Below are 21,214 nucleotides of genomic sequence, written 5' to 3' on the forward strand. Positions count from 1 at the left end.
AAACCAAGCTACCTCACTTCTCCGTCACCCCAAGAAACCCATCACCACTGAACTACCATGGCAGACACAACAGACAATCCCAAAGAGGCTTCCCTAGGCCTTGCTCAATGCCTTTACTCTTTGGACATGTTTTTAACCCAGCTCTTAAATGTTTAATTTTAAGGATTACAACTTTTTTTTTTTTCTAATCTTAAAATCATTGTCAAATAGGAATTTCAGCGTTATTTCCATATAGCGAAGTTGCAAGTTGTACAAAGCTTCAAACGCATGAAATTCTAAGCTACGCTAAACTCACTATACACAACTTACTTCTAATTTACTGTCACTATTCTAATTTACTTCTACAATTTAATGCTTAAGATTTAAGTCACCAAACCAGCAGCCAGGAGCTGCAGTTTACAGTTCCTGTTTGATAACTAAATTCTTGGATCGCCTTTAGTTTCTTCCTTTTCGAACTCATCTGATACACATCAAAACTCATGGTGAAAGGGGCACATCTGAATGTGCTGGAATAGGTTCCAACATTTGGTGGAGACATTAAGCATGACTATAATGTCAATATTTCAAAATGTGCAGAAACAGTCTTGCCCCCCTCCCGCAACTGAAAAATCACAAGACCAGTAAGGAGCCAGACAGTGGTCTAAGAAAGCGTTTGCAAATCCAAAATAGAAAGTGAAAGAACAACTCATCTGCTGGATTTGCAACAATCCATCTTTCCCATTTTCCAATTCTATATATACTTTCTTAGTTGCTCAGGATACCTAAACTACTTTTACCAGTTTGGATGCACTCAAAATAATAATTTTTAAAGATTCAAATAAAATTCAAAAGCACCTTTACAAGTTCTCAGAAACAGAGCCTTTTGTGGACAGATTGACACCAAACGGTAGTAAGTTTATCTTTAAGGCACTATTTAAAACACATATCACATAACATACGCTCAGGTACTTGGGAAAACGAACTGACAGTTTCTTTCTATGCTTTAAGTGAGCAAATATCCACATTAGGAGCATTACTCATGATGCTCATCTACAGATAGATGCCAATATTGAAAGGATTTGTATTGGTATTACACAAATATGATACATATGTAGGTCCCATTTCCCCATATGCACTCTATATGCAGCAATTTCTAAAACTAAGTTATGCTAATTAAGCTATTCTATTTAGAAATATTGAAGAATACATAGGTTTTTCTTGTTTTGTTTTTAAATATTCCTCAACTCTAATCAAGTTTAAGTGGTAGAAATTCCGTATGTGTAATTAGTTACATTATGCAACGATCAGTTTAAGAAAGAGTTATGAAAAAATTATTTTTCTGCTGCATGAACAGCTTTCTGCTTTAATGACAAACCTTGCATTTAGTCCTATACCCTACATCTCAGAAAAGCAGTATTACGTATAACAAAAAAGGCACATCACAACTCAGAAATAGCAGAAAAAAATCATGTTATACTGGAAAATTATGCTATTATTAACCAAAGTTTCACATGAGTGTGGTCATAAAGTACTGTCAGACTCTACGAACTGTAAACAAGACCCAGTGTCAGTAATGTATCTGAAACAATGAAACTGTCAGTAAAATTACTGACACTTCAGTTGCATAAAATATTACATAAATTGAAGTGTACTACTCTTTGAATTTCCAAATCCAATCACAACTACAAATCCAGTTACAATATCAATGTAAGCCCTTCTAAAAGGAATGAAAGAACAGTAAATCCCAATGGATACATGAGTTCTGCAGCAGAGATGATGTAATATACAAAAATAGACATCCTTTGACAGAAGCTGCAAGTTGAGTAAATAACACACTGCATGTCATTAATTTTGCATTAGTTTGCCAGTAGGCATTTCTAAAAGGAGGAAGATCTAACAATTTGGGTTTACTTTGGGTGCTACACCACATAGAATGTGTTGCTCATATACTAACAATAACACATAATATAATGAAGTACTTTAAACAGTAACAGTTCCTTACAGCACAGATGAAGGAAGCAAGCTGTGTGGCTAAGAGCCTGCGTTTTGCCACAAGATACAGAATGTAGGGATGGGAATTACATATTGTCATTTAGCATTATCTGTGGATGTTCCCATAAAGAAATATGCAACCCTTGTACAAAAGAGGTCAGCAGGCACTGCCCAAACTCTCTCAGGAATTTTGTATTTCAGGTACTACCCCACAATTTTCATATTTTCTTATGTGCCTCACTTCAAAATACCCTTTCATATATAATACAACCATACACTTCAGGAATTAGCATTACTGCATGTATTCGAATATTACATATACAGACTAAGTACACAATTAGTATTTTGTATTACTTCCTAGTGCGACGTACAGCTTTTAACCTCATTCCAAATCATGAGTACCACCATCATGGAATAACAAGAGGAGTTGCATCATTTGAAATCCCATGCTGAATTTTGCACGCCAACAAAAGCAACTGAACAAATATCCCTCCTGGTAAAAGGGCAATAACATGTGACAGCATTAATCAGCTAGCGACTTTCTTTTTCATTCCATTAAGGAGCGATAAATAGAATTTATTTAAAATAAGTTATTTTAAACTGAAGATTCTATCAATACAAATTAATTTGTGCATACATGTATTATTTGTGCAAACATGCAATTAAATACTTGCATATCATGCCTCCTTCTATAGGTAATAAACTGTAATTTTAGGTGTGAGTACAATTATGGTTTGACTCTTTCTCTGCTTACATTACTGAAATGAGTGTTTCAAAACCACAAACAGAACAAGTCTGGTTCTTGCTCCAGTGTGCTCTTGCTCTACTCTGAAAAACTCCAAATAATCTTTCTTAAAGGCTCTAAGAATTCTTTCAAAAGTCTTCCTCAATGGAAACATGAAACCAATTACCCTAAGTGGCTATGATATCTACTATTAAAAAGACCACTTTAAGTGAGGAGAACTTTTTCCTTTCATTTTGCATATGCCACATAACATGACCCTCACTGCTTCCTCTCTCCTTGCTTAGTGATCAGCTCCTCGTTTGTGTGTGTTGTGTTGATTTTTTCAATATTAAGTGAACTTTTTCTAGTACAAGTGCAAGATAATCCTAAAAATCGTGAGGAACATTAAAAGCTGCACCTATATACAGCCTTGAAATATTAACAGCATTCCTTTAAACTAATGTCTTGTGGTTAAGGTATCTGGAAACTGTTCCAACTGATTCAAACTACAATGACTGAAATTCTATATTATTAAGACTAATATATTAGCATCAACTTACTGTATAGAATACAATGCACTAACAAGAATACATAATAGCAAGGTATATCACAATAACAGTCTACATTGTTGAGAAGCAAGCACATATTACGTTATTTCATAATCATTTGAAATAGTCCATGAAAAAGAACCAAAAATGTATATTACACAATATAAACAATAAACACACACACAAAGAAGTAATTGTAACATTCTGTTTTTTTAACATCAAGTCTTGCCCAAAATTACATTGGCATTTGTCACAACAATAGAATCAGCACTTTCGAATATGGACCTACTGTATTAACCACAAGAAAACACTGCTCGTCATCTTACAGACTGCCATGCCATTTGAATCAGCCACACATACTAAATAAAATAAGGAAAACAACTAGGCTATTGCATCACATTCAGACAGAAAAGTTTGACTTTAAACGTTTTTAAAAAATCCTTCCTGAAGACAGAACTATGACATGAAACTACCAATTTTTTTTAATGCAATTTTTCAGGAATAAATGGCAATTCTGTTCCATAAAATAGAAACACCTGAACATAGACTTTCAGTCCAGGACTTTTAGACTCTCACTGGATGATGTGAACGCAAATATCATCAGGAAAAAAGGCGAGTTTGCCAATAATTATTCATTACAAGATAAGCTATTAGCAGGAAGCAAGGTTCCTACAACTTGCTCATTTGCTCCTGACTTTCAAATGAGGAAGTTCTAATACTTAAAGCCCCCAAAAGCCTTGAAAAACACCACATACTTATTTTCAGTGGAGTCATGCCTACAGATGAGACTGTCACATCAGACATAGTTTCATCTCCAGCTCTCCTCATTCAAATTTTCAGTCAGACGATTCAAAAAAAAGTCCTTAAGGAGAATACTCGTCTACCCATAATGTTATTGGCAGGACGAGTGGCTCCACAGCACAGCCTGAGAGGATAAAATTATAACATGCATGTAACCTGGTGGAAAAAAACAGGGTTATCAATGGTCACGTATCGATGCTCTTTTCCTCCGGACAGGGGATAACCAGATGTCCCCTCGTGACTCTCAAGCTGAATGGGACAAGAAAGCCTCCTGAAGGTAGAGGGGCCTTGTGCAGGAACCTCTGTAGCTTCAACAAGCCTGGCTGAGGCTGCACTCACAGCAATTTTCCTAAATCTGGTAACTAATTCAAACCTGCACAGATTCTCAGAGAGGAAAAGCCACACGCTACAGTTTCTGTTCAGGACTCTTCACTGGTGCTTCAGCATTATATCTACAGGCCTATCAGCACCTCTCTGAAAGTCCCCTGGTCAGCTCTGATGTTTTACCCGTAGCAAAGTGAAGACTACAGCACAGCCTTGGAGAAGCCCACAGCCTAATTTAAATATCAAAAGGCACAGGAGGGACAGATTATCACAAACCAGGGAGTTATAAATCACTACTCACAACCTCTACACCGCTAAAGAACAGCATCTCATCTTGAACAAAGTTCTTTTTCTTTTATGAACTTCATTATCTTACACTAAATCTGTCATGCATTAGGCCTATAACCACCAGCTTGGCAACACCCGGATGTGGCAGGACCAAGTCTTCACAGAGCAGCCACAAAGCTTACTGCTGATAAGATATTGCAAGAAAAGTCCACCCTGTTTTAAATTCATCCTATAATTGACCATGCTATCTTAAATTAAAAAAAAAAAATCAGCATAAAGTAGGAAAGATACAGTTTCTCAGGAGATCAGGCCCAGCCCCTTTTCAGTCAAGTCCCTCAGAACTAAGGCTAAGTCAAACAGGGTTAAACAGCCTTCGGTAAACATACATGCAAAAGACAATCCACGTTCAAAGTTAAAATACAATTCCTATTACTAAGTCAGGAGGTGTTATAAAAACAGTTTCTGACATACAATAAGAACAAGCAAAAAAGTTATTTTCTATCAAAAAAATCTCAACAAGGTTTTCCAGATTCAAGTAGAAACAGCTCGGCCTAAACTTACCATAACAAATAAATTTTACCAAACTAAAAATGATGTCATAAAGGACACCATGTTATTTCAATACATTATGAAGTTTGTATTTTTTTTCCCCTAGAAATCTCAATTTTCAGATTTCCCCCCTAGAAATCTCGTTATTTCAAATGGTCCTTCAAGCAGTAGGGTAAGTTATCAAAACATTATGAAGTGCTTTAAATTCATATCATAACTTGATGAGCACATTGTCACTACTAGCCATAATGTTTTAAGGACTCGTATTCCACTGAAACACTGGTGAACGCTGATCTCAAAATAAGGAACTGGGTTCCTACACAGAAGGTACCGTACTTATTGAACAACGAGTTTCAGCACAGAAGTAAATGCCTATGATACTGGAACCATATTGAAATCTAACCCTTTGAAGTCATTCAAAGGAATTAATTGAGCAACGTGATATGGAAGAAACTTTTGAAGCAAATATCTTTCCTGATTAAATACCAGAAAATTTGACCAAAGTGATATTTGAGGGAAGGGAAGAATTCTGGAGGTAAAGAAAACAGTTTTGTTTTCAGTTCTTTTTATCACAAGAAATTTCTCAATGTGTAACAGTGGAGACATTTAATAGTTTGACAAGACACATTCTTATCAAATGTTGGATTTGGTGGATGCTTAGTATTTACTTATTTTGGCATTGACAAATGCAACTCAAGTGCCAAAGATGGGATTCAGATCCTCAAATTTCTTTGACTGCATTTGAGATCTGATGTTAGTCAAAACTGTACTTTACGTGTTTTGGTGCCATTCCAAAATACTTTATTCACTTGGGCACACTTTCCTCCCCTAACTTGGCAAGCCTGTGCCCAGTCCTTTAGCCTTTCAAATAATGGCCACATTATACTTCGGTAGGAGTCTATAAAATCTGACTGCTTTTTACCAGATCAGTACACATCACCAGAAAAAAAAAAAGCACAAGTCACTTTTGCAAACATTTATCTTTGTGCTCACATTGTCACACTCCATGTCCCTGTTCTAGTGACAAAGGTACAAAACAGCTACAAGGGTCCTTATTTTTGGAATCAGAAATCAAGGATTAAGTCCTCTATGTCATAGGAGAAATACATAAGTAAAATGTCTGTCAATCATTAACTATTTCATGTATACCCTTTGCTTATTAATCTGTTTTTGCTAAATCACAGGACAGCAAAGCAAGGAAGAAAGGTCAATCAGGCTAGGCAAGAGGCATTGTGCTGTCACCAAACTCCACACTTACTCCACGTTTTGAATATTATAGTGAAATTGCTCCAGCGTCAAAGCAAAGGCTAGGAGGCACTTTTAGTTGGAACATTGCATCAGCATCATCACATCACACTGCAAACCCACAAGTACATTGTTAGTGGACCATACACAGTAAGTTACAATACCTGAGGTTTAGTGCATTCCTGTGAGCCAAAATGAAATGAATGCCATATAGGAGGAAAGGAAAAGATGAACATTATCAGACATGCCATAGTACATTCCACCACTATGAAGATAATGTTAAAATTATGTTAATGAGGGCCTGCAGTCCCCTACGTGTTGGCTTCATGTGCAGAAAGCCATGCCACAATCAAGAGCACTGCATTTAACTTCTTGAAAAGCACAGCCATGCGTTTCCACTTAAGATAGTTTAATACTTCCCTCTACATTTTCATAAAATTTTCCTCAGAAAACACTTTCTGAAGAAAAACATTCAGAAACTATTGGAAATAAAGTATTAATAATTTAATCAACAAAAAGTTCATACTACATGGTAACTAAAGATTAGAAAATAAAACAAAAAAAGAAAACTACACATTCAGTGATGATTTTGAGAATGCCATCAAAGCAGCTGTATTGAGTCTCACATATCTAACACCTAAACCAGAACCCATACACAATGAAGAGCGAATCTGAACACAAATCCACTGTATTCATCCATTTTCAGTCTGCCCTTTGACATTATTTACCGCAATATCTCTACATTTACATTTTTAATGCTGCTTTGCTTATTCAGAAGTAGAACCGAAGATGAGACCTTGACAGATGCTGACCAATGGATAGATGGGTGACAAGACCTCAAGATCTGTTCTACAGCGTGCTTTGAATTCCTACGTGTTTCCAACACATCCGCTTTCTTTAGTTGATTTTTCAAGAAATTAAGACTAAAAAAATATAAGGTCAAGGGACAGGAAATAGGAACGGAGAAAAGACAATGCAGTCTTTAACACGTGTGGTTGAAGCAATAGAAAAGGTATTGGCAATAGAAGTAAATGGGAGAACAATGTATATAAGATCACCAAATACTGTAAAAATAGAAAGGAATGGGCCAGCATGGAGACAGTCTTCACTACAGTGTAAAACTCATTTGAGTTTTATTTGACTCAATATTTGCTTTGAAAAAAAAGCAGAGTGAGTCATACGCATCATATTACATTTTTAAAGCAACATTTGACTGTAATTATTACAAATTTTACAGTTTATTTGGCAATCTCTTCCAACTCAATATGAAATCCCTCTTGCAATGAATTTGCCAACACATACACAAAATCATTATGAACTCACACAACAAAACAGTACACAATGGGCTTTTGCTCTTAGTACTAAAGTTACACTTGGAAAAACTCATTATGTATACCTAAAGTGAAATTTATACAACAGGCATGGACCTACTAATGCAAATGGCACTGTGTGTAATCTAAATATTACCCTTCGTATTCGATAAAAATCACACTAGAGTGGCTCACTAAGCTCTGTACACATCTAACAGCAACAGAAAAATTCTTCCTGTGCTTGTAACTCCTACAAAGCACAATTCCACATTTTTATTTTTTCAAAAAACAAATCAGTAGAATGTTTCATCTTCAAACCAAGTGAACTGGCTCAATCCATAATAAATTTAGAAGCAATTAAAACAGCACTGAAAATTAAAGCATTAAAAGCTGTTGTATAAACAAAAAACAAATTGTTGGCATAAGACGTAATCATTCAACTCATGAGGAAAAGCCTGTATAATTAACAGGAGATGTAATCAAACATCTACACACTTACAGACACACATTGAATATACAGGGAACTGGCAAACAAATCAAGGAATAAGGATAAAGGAAAAATGGAAAGCCTACAACTCTGCATTGGATCAGAGAAGGTATTTTAAAAACTAAAGCTCTAATCCTGCAAATGTATATGCATGTGGCTTACATTGTGCAAAACTGAGCCAAATGAACTCACTGAGATTAAATATGCACAAAGTTATTTATGCCCATGCCTTTATGGTTCTTCAAGATTTGGGGGCTTAAGCAATCAAGTGCGAGTCAAAGACAAACAGCTTTTCCAGTACTTTGCTTACATCTGTAATCAATACCAAACATTAATCTAGGAGAGCTTTTCCCAATTTGAAAGCCATATAACAAAACATTTTGTAAAGTAACATTTAATTATTATTTTGATCCCAAGAGAAAGCCTGCAAGCCTTCAACATATAAGATTACTCAAAATAAAAGAAAGCAAGTAAAATGACCAAGTGATCTCCCTGATGAAGGGCAGACTATGTAGCTCACTGAAACCCATGTATATAAAAGGCTCTTGAGGCAGACCATCAATAAAGGTTAATTTGACATTTAAGTTCTGGATTCCAAGAAGAAATAACAGAACTAATCCAAGAATTTGGCCTACTGCAATGCAGTACAGTCCTTTTCAGGGAACAACTGTTATCATATACATGAATAAGCGCTTCACCAACTGACCAATAGCACCGTTCACAATTCACTGTTTGTGCTGAAACCTATCATCAAAAGGAAATTAGAACAGTTTCTTTCACAATTCCAAATAATGATTCGAACACTGAGAAATAATGCATGACATTCACAGTCAAAAAAAACACTTTCAACTCAGAACTAAGATGTAAGCTGATGGAGCCAAATTCACAATATTTTAAGGGGAAACTCCTCAGCAAAAACACACATCTTTAAAAATACCAGCACATTTAGCCATTTTGACTTTTATTTTCAGTAGTTTTACTGTTTATGTTGTTGTGAAAGAAATACAGGCAGCTTACCGTATGGTAGCCTCTAGGTAGAGGTGGCTTCCCCACAGGATAAGGATCAACAGTATCAATAATTGTTTGTCGCTCCCCTTTTTGGTTGATTTTCCTAAATCTCCTTCGAGATTGCCTATGAGAAGCTTGGCGCTGAAAATATTCTTCATTTTCATCCATATAATCAACCTATAATAGATGCAAGGAAGTGTCATTTCCCACAAGAAATAAAACTGTTCCTCCATGTTAGAAACAAATCCTATTTAAACAAAACAAACAGGGCAGTTAGCTGTGAATTTCTCGCATTTTCTGCATCGCAAAGAGCGAAGCCATTACTAAAACAAAAAGAAAATCAAATGCCCAGAGGGACAACAAAAAAAAAAAAGCAAGTATTGCTACAAACAGAAGCACTGAGTATGAGCATTTTTGGAAAAAATGTTTTCTCCCTCCCCTCTCAATTCTTCTCTTGCACAGATATAAACACTTCACCACTCAATACATTTTTGAAAAGAAAACTTGTATGGGACAGCACTTGGTAGTTTTCCTACTGACTTATCTTTGTCCCTTGAGATCTTTCCTAAGCAACATAAAGCAAAGGCTTTGCTCTTCAGTAGGCAGCATTGTTTATTATTATTTACTTCAATACCTTGAGGGCATATAAAAAGGATTTCTAACAGATTGGATCTACATAAAACCAAATCATTTCAAAATAATAGCAGGAAGAATAAAAATAACAATTAGGTATATGCTAATATAAAGCTAGGCTTCTAATTTTCAGATTCTTCAAAAGGCATAGTCCTAAGCTACTACACAATAGCACACTGTAAAGGAAATTTTTGAACTGAGAATTCTGGTTTTCCTGAAAGAGAAGAACAATCTTTTTATAGTAATTTGGCTGAAAGTGAACATCTCTTCTGGGTTCATCCTACTAACAGAAACCTTACTCTACACTAACAGGGAAATGAGAAAAAAAATCAGCACTGGCCATACATTCAGTTAACTCATTTTTCAGTTCGGATCCACTCTGCAGGGTTAAACAGTATTTCTGAAGATGCAGAGAAGAGTTTCAGGCACCTAGCAAGGGTCCTCGGTATATTTCAATACGGAAAAGAAATAGACAAAAACTCCCAAGAAATTGCAACAAATCCACCAGAAGCGTCACATACTAGTCAGCTCATGTCACTAAACATAATTTTCAGCATAGCAATGGGGGGGGCACAAATACAGTTTCTGGTTTTCCAGGAGATGGTAACATTGTCTGTCTGTACAGAAGCTTCCTTCTTTTATCTTCCTCTTTAGTCAGCTTCTTTCCCTATGCCCATTCTTTGTATCCCTCTTCCTCACAACTTATCGAGGTAGAAATGCACAAGACAGTCAGACATGCACATAACTACACCAACTAAGTTGTACCCCTCCAGAGAACAAGCCTGGGACAATACAACATTTCCTGAACCTGTGGTCAGATACCAGTTACACAAACTGGCAAGGTAAATCAGGGGGCCAGTACAGGGCGATAATAACGGGCTGCTGTTGAATAATTTAGCCGCTTCTAAACAAAGTAGAATTGCCGACAGCTTTAGGGATAAGGAAAAAGCGATTTGCATTTCTCACACATGCCTTCCATGTCTCTCACTGGATTGAATTAAATTCATAAGACAGTTTTCTGAGGTAGAATTGGAAGGAGAGACATGACCAAAACGTGACAAAAAGCTACCATTATACAAACACCTTTATCTGTTTAAAGTGAGATCAAAGTGCTTAGAACCTACAAAATCATGCCTGCATTTACAAGAAGGGAAGTTAAAGTACTTTTTAAGAGTTAAAATTAAGTAACTTCTCTCTTCTGTAAGCCTAAAGCTATACTACAACTTCCTGGGCTTCTCCAAGATTTACAGAAACTGTCACTTTTTAGGAAAATGTTTAATGTCACAGTCTATATTTGAACTAACATCTATATATGGCTTAGTAGTTGTCACACCAGTACTGTGAAATGATCACTATTTCAGCAACAGAGCAAAAAGCATTCAGCTCATTGACTGTGCATTTGTTCACATAATAGACCCTCAAACGAGGACTAAAAACTCGTGAGCCCATGAGCCTTCAGGGACGATGCTGTTCTGCCACTGGACTACGGCAGACACCACTAACAAAATAACTCATGTAGAGAAGTTGGCAGTACTTTAAAATATTCAAACTGTTTCCTAAAAACCTCACAGTTGAAAATAAATTTAATTCAGTCAAACAATTACTTAAACTAACTAGAGTTTAATACTTTAAAGCATTTACACTTACCAATGAGTAAGGCAGCATTAAAAACAAAAAAAACTAATCCACTATTCTGCTAGCAAAAAACAAACTTCACAGCTTTACAAGAAAACTGCAAAAGTAAATGTAACAACAGTAAAAAAAAAGATGCTTTTATCACTCCATTGAAGTATATGTGCAAGAAAAGGCAAGAAAGTTATGTACGATATCTTAGATTTATAAAGCTCATGTGGCAAAACAAAAAACTCTTCAAGTTTTATTGTAAACTGAAGTGTTACCAAAGCTGGTCTGTAAAATAACATCCTACTCTGAAAAAAAAATGAAAGAAACTGAATAAAAAATATTCTTACCACAATCATTTCAGATGGCTCTAGAACAATGCATTCACAGCCACGCCTGAAGCTTCCTGCAGAACGCTTGCCAAAACTGAAGAACAAAAACACCTCCATCAGAACAGAAATCAGATCCGCAATGCAATCCATAGGCATAATTATATTTTAACAAATGATAAAGCATAGAAAGAATATACATACCTCTGTACAATGCAGTTCCATGTGCATGTCCTCCTACACAACTGTTACCCACGGACACCATGAGCAGTGTATTTTTGATTTACATAGTTTACTAAGAGTAACTGCTAAATAATTCCATTAGCACTAAAGCAAGTGTCAGTCAAGTACTGGGTACTTAGGATGCATGGATGATTCTGAACTACATTAGAGAGTTTGGTCTAGTGTCTTCTTCCGGCATTACAGTATTAAGTTACCTAAGCCATCTGCATTTCTACAAAGAAAGCTAACTAGCACACCAAGAATAAAAAGACTGATCAACTTCAAATAGTTCCTTTTTACTCAAAATAAATTAATGAAATAAATATGCTGAATGTAAGAGTATTCCCAAATTGAATAAATGAGGGCAAAAGTATGTTCTGCCTTTCATTATAAATTCCCACCTTACTGCAATAATTAGGCACGATAATGTTTTTGCTTCCAATAAGATAAAATAGCTATTTTGGTTTCTACTTCCAAAGTGCTTGCCTCTATTAAACGAATGTCTCTCTCTCTGCAGGCTCAACCGCAAAGAATCCATGAAATGCAGCAGCAGAGGTGCAGCACAGAGCCAGTACATAATTCAGTGAAATACAAGCCCTCCTATGCTAGATGTGCAGTCAGGGTGGAAGAAAAGATATCCAGCTGAAGTTTTTTTCTGGAGTGTGTGCTTTTCCCCATCCCTCTGCACCTGGCTAGCTCAGACCTCTCCTGTTGCAGCCAAGACGATAGGCGACGTGGTAATTCTGGGCTCCTCTTGTAGACTGCCCTTACAAACCTGCTCTGAAATTTCCTAAGAGCCAGCCTAACCACTTAGCCTCTCCCTTTCTTCAACCCGGCACTGCAGCAGGCATGTGAAACCTTCCCATGCACAGCTCACCGGGCATGGTTTCAGCTCACCCCTACGTTCAGGGCAGATAGCGAGCTATTTGCTACGTACTGAACTTCTGAAGGTTTCTCAGGCTTTTCAAAAGCCATCTTTGTTTGTCCATATTCTCCTATATCCATACTCCTTTCCACATTGGGTAAGTGTGCGTGGGTACCCATTTTTTCATACAAAAATAAATGAGAATGCAAGGATAAAAGACATAGGAAAAGGGTTTGAAGAACTTCAGAAGGCGTTATTACAAGCCAGACTCAAAGATTTTACAGTTTGAATTTTAACCAGTTACGTAATGCACAGGCACAATGACGCACTTAAATTGTCAGTGAGTAACTTTTAAATATATATATATCGCGATAAGCAAAACGGAAGAAGCTCATATACCATTCAGATGAGCACGTCTAACCAGTTTATATCTATTCTCCTGTCCCGTCTGGCGATTAGTGGAAACAAACAATTTAACTCACTACCCCAAAGGCTAATCTCTTGACAACAGCACGTTTATAACTCAAAAAGAAGGCAGTCAGATATTGAAAAGAAATGCCAGCTGTGCTTATTCATCAAAATAATAATCGTGTTTAATGGTACATGGGACTTCTACAATAGAAAAAAATTCCAGAATACTAAGCCTCTTGAAAAGAAACACTCAATAAAGAAGTCTCTCAACAAAATGCATATTTTCCTAGAGGCAAACACATGCTTCCTTCTACAGTCCACCAACAAAACACAGGGTGCTCTACTCCACAATGCCATCTTGAATTTTATAGAATTTCAGCTACTTTTAAAGATAGCAGAAAATGAAGCCATTATCTTGATTCATTAGACCATTGAAAAAGTGACAAACTTATTTTCTTGGTCATTAACCTGATCCATAGACACAGTTTTTCCTTAAAATCTCACGGGGGAAGGGAGGAGGGAACAGAAAGGGGAAAGTAAATCATCTCAATGATTGAAAAACAGAATAAAAAGTAAAATAAAAGTGGAGATTAGGAAGTCACTTTTTTGATATTCTAACTAAAACCACAGAAATATTCCCTTTTTTTCCTTGCAGATGCTCATTCCCTCTTTGCTTGCAGCCATTAGTTTTAGTCTAGAACGCGCTACTACATTGTTTTTTGCCAGCACATTTTCTAGCCTTACAGAAAACACCAATTTCAGCTGAAAATGCATACACACTTCCCCCCCGATAGTTTCCTCTTCTCCTATTGCTGTCTGTAAGCATCAACTTTAAACTTCTGCACTTTGCTAATCACTGCTGCCATCCAAAAGTTTCAGGCTTTAGCAAAAACAGTAGAAAGAAAAAGTAGCATTTTGGGACATCCTGTTCTACTCTTCCCAACTTGTTTGGATTTTAACCCTCAGCACAACATAACAGGTAACCAACATATTAAGACAGAAGGCATGCGTTGAATTACTGCAGAGAAAACTCTAGATTTCTGTTCCCAGAAGCACACTAAATAACCACGTCATTGCTGTTTCGCTCAGATTCCTGCAACACCACATTTGTCTGAGCACAGTGCACCGCACATGCATACTGCCTTTGACCAAAGACCACAAATCCCTTCACACTATAAACAAACCATAAACTTTATTAAGTATTGCATGCAAGAAGACAAGTAAATTAAGGCCAAAAAAAGGACAGAGAACATTTTAAGCGTTGCAGGTCTCTCCCCAGACACAACATACCAGCTAAACCCCATGACTTTCAACCTACTACTGAAAACACATTATCAGTCTGGAACTCACGTAACCAGTGAAAAGGAGGAATCAATCTCTTGTGGCTGCCCACTACTTTATACACTCCAAGAGTGTCCAGCTCTGTCTGTGGCAGGACATCCATCCCAGTGATTGCACGCTACCTGTTACAGAGCCCCACTTGGGTAACTACACGTAGTCACACAAAGGTGCGATGACATGCAACTTCGAGGATACTGGATCTTACCAGGATACTAGAGCACTGCCAATCCCACTGTTTCAATTCAGAAGACTGATATCAAAGTAAGTTTTTATCAAAATTATTTTGTCAGAGCTTGGCACAAAAGCAAAAATCAAAGACCAAACAGTGACGCTCCTTTGGTCACAACCCCAACGTGCAGTAACCAGCCACTGCATGGACGAAGCCACCATGACCTACACAGGTTGAACAGCCTGCAGCCAAGTGGGTAAGCACATCTTCATGGTTCTGTGCCCAAACTAATAGGTTCTGCAGTCAAGAACCCCTTTGAAAGTGAGAAGCAGATCCAGCCAGCTCAGTGGCAGAGCCACACAAAGACAGTCACTGCCCTGCATCTGCACGTCAGCCGGCTCGAGGGGTGCTGGGTATGGCAAAGAAAGAGCAGCAAACAAAGCTTGTGGAAGGGCTGACATTATCTTCACAATAGCGGCTCTGTTTTAATAACTGCTGCTAGGTACTGTTCTCTCCAGATTTTGATGCTAGACCAGACTTACCATATAAAATGAGTTAGACTGCATGTTTGGTGATAAATCTAGGTAGTCAACAGGAACACTCGCTAGGTGAAGTAAAATGTAGAAAGCCCTCATTAGCTGATTTCAAAGGACTACGGATTTGACAAATTTACTTCTTTCCTTACTGTAGTGTGAACTAAGACTATGAATATTTAATTTCATTAGGAAACTTAAGGTTAAACCACATTTTTTGTGTGTAAAATGCACTAGATCATTTTACATCATACGCACTTCACATTTGGCTGCATCATATTCCTTAAATCATTTCAAATCAAAATTGTCTTATTACATAAAGATAAAATCATCCTACCTAAGCCTTATTAATTTCAACTCCTAAGAATAGCTCATTTGTAGCTAAATAAGTGATGCACCTGAGAGAACCCCAGTTATGTCCATAATAATTTCACCAAAGAAAGCTAAAGCAGTTTAAAGTTACCTTTGGGATGGTGGCTGTCATTAGGGGATGCAGAGGTTAACAGTAATTTAGACAGCCAGAAGGCTGTTGAGTTAGGATATTGCTGCCCCACCTAAATTCCCCAAAGAACCTTGTTTTGCAGCAGTTCTTCCAACACTTCTTTCCTGCTACCACATAAGTTCTGACTTGAGGCCCCCTGAGTGCTAAACTTCACAGATGCTTTCCTCAGTACCTGTCCTGGAGGCAATTTCACTTCTGGAGTCCTTTTATACCACAGTTACTTTTATTTCCCATAAAGCTACTAGATGCATGATGTGAATACAAATCTACATTAAAAAAAAAAAACTTAAAGACATACCAACCAATTTTATTTACAGGCATCTACAGTAAATCTCAGCATAGCAATTTTGAAAGTGGGTGATAAAAAAGCCTCTTAAAAAGGTAAATATTCTCCCCAAGCAACTACTCCCTAACTATAATATTCCCCAAAACAACTGACAAAACATAAGTCTAATTTGCTGCTTGACTATTCGAAAGCATGATCTCCAAATAAATTCATTATGATTAATTTTTTTTCTCTCTCTATATATAGAAAGCAGGTGCCTTAATCCACAGAATTTCCATTTCAATGGAAGTTTCATTTCCATTCTCATGCTTTCTAAAATTAAGCTTACACCGACTGTGTGTGCCAGTTCCTTTCTCCATAAGTATACCTTACTACATACACTTTTTATATTGAAGACATACACCTCAACAAACGACTGATGTGTACACACAGTTTACAGTGTGCTGGTTAAAAGAAGACAAATTTCAAGTGAAAGCTAAGGCTTTCTGTGCTTCCCAAGTTTATATTTTAATTTTTCATTAAAAAGCCTTTACAATTATGAAACTACAATTAATGCAAATATGCCAGTGGCTAACAGCAAAATAAGAATAATTTAAGATCACCCTTCAAATTTATTAGGTTTACTAATTAAAAAATAAAAAGCACCTCCATTAACTGAAACATCCAAAGCTAAACATACCACATTAGTTTTCATAAGGACTTACATATACAGACAGCCAAGAACCCGTGGGTATTTAGGGTGACTTGCTCTGCCTGCCTGTCCTTTCTACTGCTACCATGACACTGGAGAACAAAGCAGTTTTCTCCAGACCTGACCCCTCCATTCCCCAGGTCCCCAGACGGCCTCTCACGCACACCGATGCTCCTTCTGATGTTCTCGGGAAGGGCGGCAGCTACCAGGCAGGATGTATTCCCGCATCCACAGCCAGCACCGTCCCCTCACTCCGGGCCTCCACATTCCTGGTTTCACGTCAGCCTAGTTCCCAAATGGAAAGTTATTTCTTGGCACTGGAATGTAAACACGTTCATCAAAAGTGATGTAAAATCCGAAGAAAACTCCACTGACTACGAACACCAAGAGAAGGATTCTGAGCTACAAATCCTTTTGCCCTTTCTTTTTGAGACCAAAGACTGGTCAGAGGAAAAACCCAGTTTGACTAGTAACAACTATTTTTGAAAAAGGATATATAAAACTTTCATTTTTTCCCCTATCATAAAAGCTTTTTTACATATACATGTATTCATTGCCTTGTATCAGCTTACAGTAATAATTAATTCATGTATGAATTACCTGTGTTAGTGAAACAACATCTAAGTTTCACAAAGAAAGCTCCACAAATTATGGTGGTCATCTATACGGTCCACTATGTCAACTTTGGCCACGATGTGCTTCAGCACATTTTTAAGTGCAAAACACTGTTACAGTTTCATGTTTTCCCTCCTGCCAATGACCTCACCGAGACCAGCAGCTGCTCGCTGCCACCCGTCAGCTGCTCTCCGGTGATGCAGACGCCAACACGGACAGGGTGGCTGAGCTGACAAATCCCAAGGTCAAAGCCCGATGTAATAACATTCGACTCACAAAGCCAAAAGGTTTGATTCAGCTCTAAATTCACACTAAATTCCTGGATGAAATATTGTAAAGCAGCATTTATTTGATGTCTAGACGGGGAAAAAAAATGGGGACTCCATTTTCTATCTGTCACTTAGCAAGATAGTAAGGGGTTCAGACAAGTTCTCCCATCTTCCCCTCCCCCTCCCCCCCCCCAATTAAAACCACTACTTCTAGTTTTTATTTGTCCAGAATTTAAAAACCAGCCCCCTTTTAATAGCTTATTCAAACCTTCCTAGGTTTAGCTGGGTTTCACACATCAGCACGTTAGATGAGATGAAACCCAGACCGTTCTTCCACCCAATTCTCCCTTGCCAGGGATGAAGAGGGGAAAAAAAAGTTATGATTTAGAAGGGCATATACACGCACAAGTCATCCCTAGGGGAGCACTTAAGTGTTCTGAAGGAAACTAAATTTGGCGTGGCCAGCTTCTGACCCCTTGGAAAAGAGGCAGAGCCCTTCATGCATGCAGAGCAGCTCTGGGAGCAGCACTCTGCGGGCAGGGAAGGCAGCACTGGGCTTCCCCAGTTACAGCTGCACACTGGAAGCCATGAAAGCACGGATTTGTCAACTGAAAGACAGTTATCGTTATCTTATCATTTGAACTCCTGTATAATATAGGCTGACTTCTCTGATTCTCACTGCAATTAGTGCCCGTCTTTTAGAAGTAAGCAAGTATGCAAAAGTGAAGCCCCAAGTTGCTCTTGTGTTAAATATTATTTTAAAGTGTGACGGTCATCTGCATATCAAAATCAACAGACTCGCAGATTAATAACAGATTCAGTTATTATTACATTTATGGCTCTTTTTCAGCAGGTTCAAATACCTTCTTTACAGAAATGCTTTCCAGCTGAAAGGGAAATTGAGATGTTGGCAACTGCAATGAGCTGAAAAGGCATTTGCAGACCTGTCACTGTTTTCAAATCCTGCAGACATGAGCTCACTACACACTACGGATAAGGATGATTAGACTTCTCCAGTGTCATGTGATAACTCCGATGTTTACAGTCTCAGATACCACAGCTCCTGTATCAGGGAAGGGACTCGCTATGCCACAGCTATGTACATGCCACTTCACAGTACCTGGGGTGCTCAGAAGAAAGGAAAAAAGCCTCAAACATCACTGCAGCTCTTTGCTCTGTCTGAGACCCAGATTACCAGCTGTCTGTGTGGTGCCAGAGGAATTGTGGTATCAAGGTAAGCAACCCTGGTGCTACAGCAGCGGGGTGTCAAGCAGGGATGAACCCAGCCAGTCCTACAGAGAGTGCCTGACAGTAGTCAGGTGGTATGAAGTACGCTGACGTAGGACATTTAAAGCATATTAATGCTTTAAATAATTCCCAGTGAAACTGCGTGAAGATTAATTTGAACAAGCTGAAAATTTTACTGACTTTCTTTAGTATTCTGATCATGTTTAGTCAACGTCCTTGCAGATGACAGACTTTACCTACGTAATAGAGTAACATTTATTTCTTATGCACATACAACCCAGATCAGAGGTAGCATTAACCTGGTAAAGTACAGCTGACTACTGAGAGCACTTCAAAAGAAGTTCCTAAAAACCCACAGGGAATAAGTGGAAATTAGATAGATCCTGAAGGTTTGCTTCCAGGGAAAAATCCCTTCAGTCAATCCCCAAAGATGAATTTCATATAATTTAGTACAGATTACTATTTTTAAAAGCTACCTAGTTTTAAAATCCTACCCAGTTATTAGATTGAGTATGGTTGTGATTTCAAATCACAAATTTCAAATTTGTTGCTTTTCACTTTAGCTTTTTATAATGCTACCTTAAAACTAAAGTTAAGCTGAAACAGTTAAAAATCCAATCTGAAATTCCCTGAAGTGCTGCAAAGAATCCTATATTGTTTCACAGATTTGCTGTAGATGATGGTAGATGTTCAGGGCCTTTATAGCAGCAGGTGATCACAAATACTTCTCAGACTGCAATACCACTTAGGGTTCTTTTTATGACCCTTTCATATACACACTAACAAGAGAGGGGCATTTATGAGATTTCTCTGTGATATTCAGTATCTGTACTTGCTGTAGCAGTTCAACTTTGCAGCATCTGTAGTACAGAAAGCAAGAAGGCTGGTACCTCATCAGAGCAGTTAACAGAACAGTTCTCCCTTTGGAAAAAAAAAATCCTTATTTTATTTTTAATTCTTTTAAAAGACCTCGTATTACTTTGTCTTGGAAAACATTCAAAGATCAGAGCTTTTTTTTTTTTAAACCGGATTTTTTTTTAATTCTGTAATTTAAAAAAATATATATTTTAATGAATGGTTTGAACAAAGACTGCTTTGTTTATACTTCATCTTACTTAATGACGTCTGTGTTGCCATGAAGACTGCTGTGACATCACAAGATCTATATAATAGTCTCGAAGAATGAGAAGCCATAGGAGAACATTACTTAAGAGGCAAGACCTTGTCAGAACAGTTTGGCTAATTAACATTCATGAAATTCATTAAAACAGAGAAGTATTTTTCCAGCCTCATACAAAGCCTTCAGATGTTCTATACTAAAAGAATAGATTTTTTTTCCTTACCTTGTAAAATATTTAGTAAGCCATTTAAGTCCCCTTATAGATTTCACAATTAAGGTGCTAGAAACTGTCATCTTTTTAAAAAATAAAAAATGAGCAACTTGACATGCCATTTGGCTCTTCAGTAGTAAAAATAAGACCATACATAGTGACACTTTCCACCCTCACTTATATGCCTAATTCATTCAATACAATCAATTCATTCACATGGAGAGCTAAATGCATGACCTCAATAACTACTTTTCATAAATCTTATTAGTACAATGCAGATGCATTCAAGATATCTTTGTAATAGGTGACCTATAACTGTAAATGAATAAACAAGCTAAAAAATAAAACAAAAGCGACAATTTTGTTTTAGTTATTTAGATTACAATTTGAAACTAAATTATTGCTCATTTAGCACTTAATATTATGTCTAGTGTGCCTGCATTTATTTTTGGCAGCATTTGAAACTTAGCATTACCTCAGAATGAAAACTCTCAGGCATTTCAAAGTCTTCTATGGTACTAAATAATATTTTGTTAAAATCACTATTTGTAGAAGAATTATGGTAGAAGGATCATGCTAATAATCTAAATACTCTTATTGATTCCTTCCAGCTTTCTGTTGCTACAGTCCTGCAAATATCTAAGTCTTTCATCTTATCAAGCTTATTCTCCAAAGACAAATATATAGAATTATAGATCACCTATTTGAGCTCCAAACGAATCAAAGAAAAGGCTCTTACCCATACATACCCCAACAGCCACAGCCATCCTGTAACATATTCATGTTGGACTTCCATCAAGAGTTTCCTTGGATGTTTCATAAAATATACTTAGGTATATTTACCTATATATTATATCTGTGTATACATAAAAATATATACAAGTATATCTAAAA

General features: G+C 37.1%; 1 protein-coding gene across 6 annotated transcripts in view; it reads right to left on the reverse strand.

Annotated features, from left to right (window-relative positions):
- Positions 1–21,214, reverse strand: part of RAPGEF2 (Rap guanine nucleotide exchange factor 2) — a 190,790-nt gene that overhangs the window by 84,773 nt on the left and 84,803 nt on the right. For 4 of the 6 annotated variants that reach the window (XM_040554946.1, XM_040554945.1, XM_040554944.1 and 1 more), the window contains exons 5-6: positions 11,859–11,934; positions 9,265–9,432 (exon numbers count right to left, since the gene is read on the reverse strand). In XM_040554946.1, the coding sequence (XP_040410880.1) occupies positions 9,265–9,432; positions 11,859–11,934 (244 nt within the window). Of the gene's footprint in view, positions 1–6,614; positions 6,633–9,264; positions 9,433–11,858; positions 11,935–21,214 lie in introns of all 6 variants that reach the window. The other 2 variants (XM_040554943.1, XM_040554941.1) reach the window with 1 other exon arrangement.

Source organism: Cygnus olor, chromosome 4 (assembly GCF_009769625.2).
Source record: "Cygnus olor isolate bCygOlo1 chromosome 4, bCygOlo1.pri.v2, whole genome shotgun sequence".
NCBI classification, from domain to species: Eukaryota; Metazoa; Chordata; class Aves; order Anseriformes; family Anatidae; genus Cygnus; species Cygnus olor.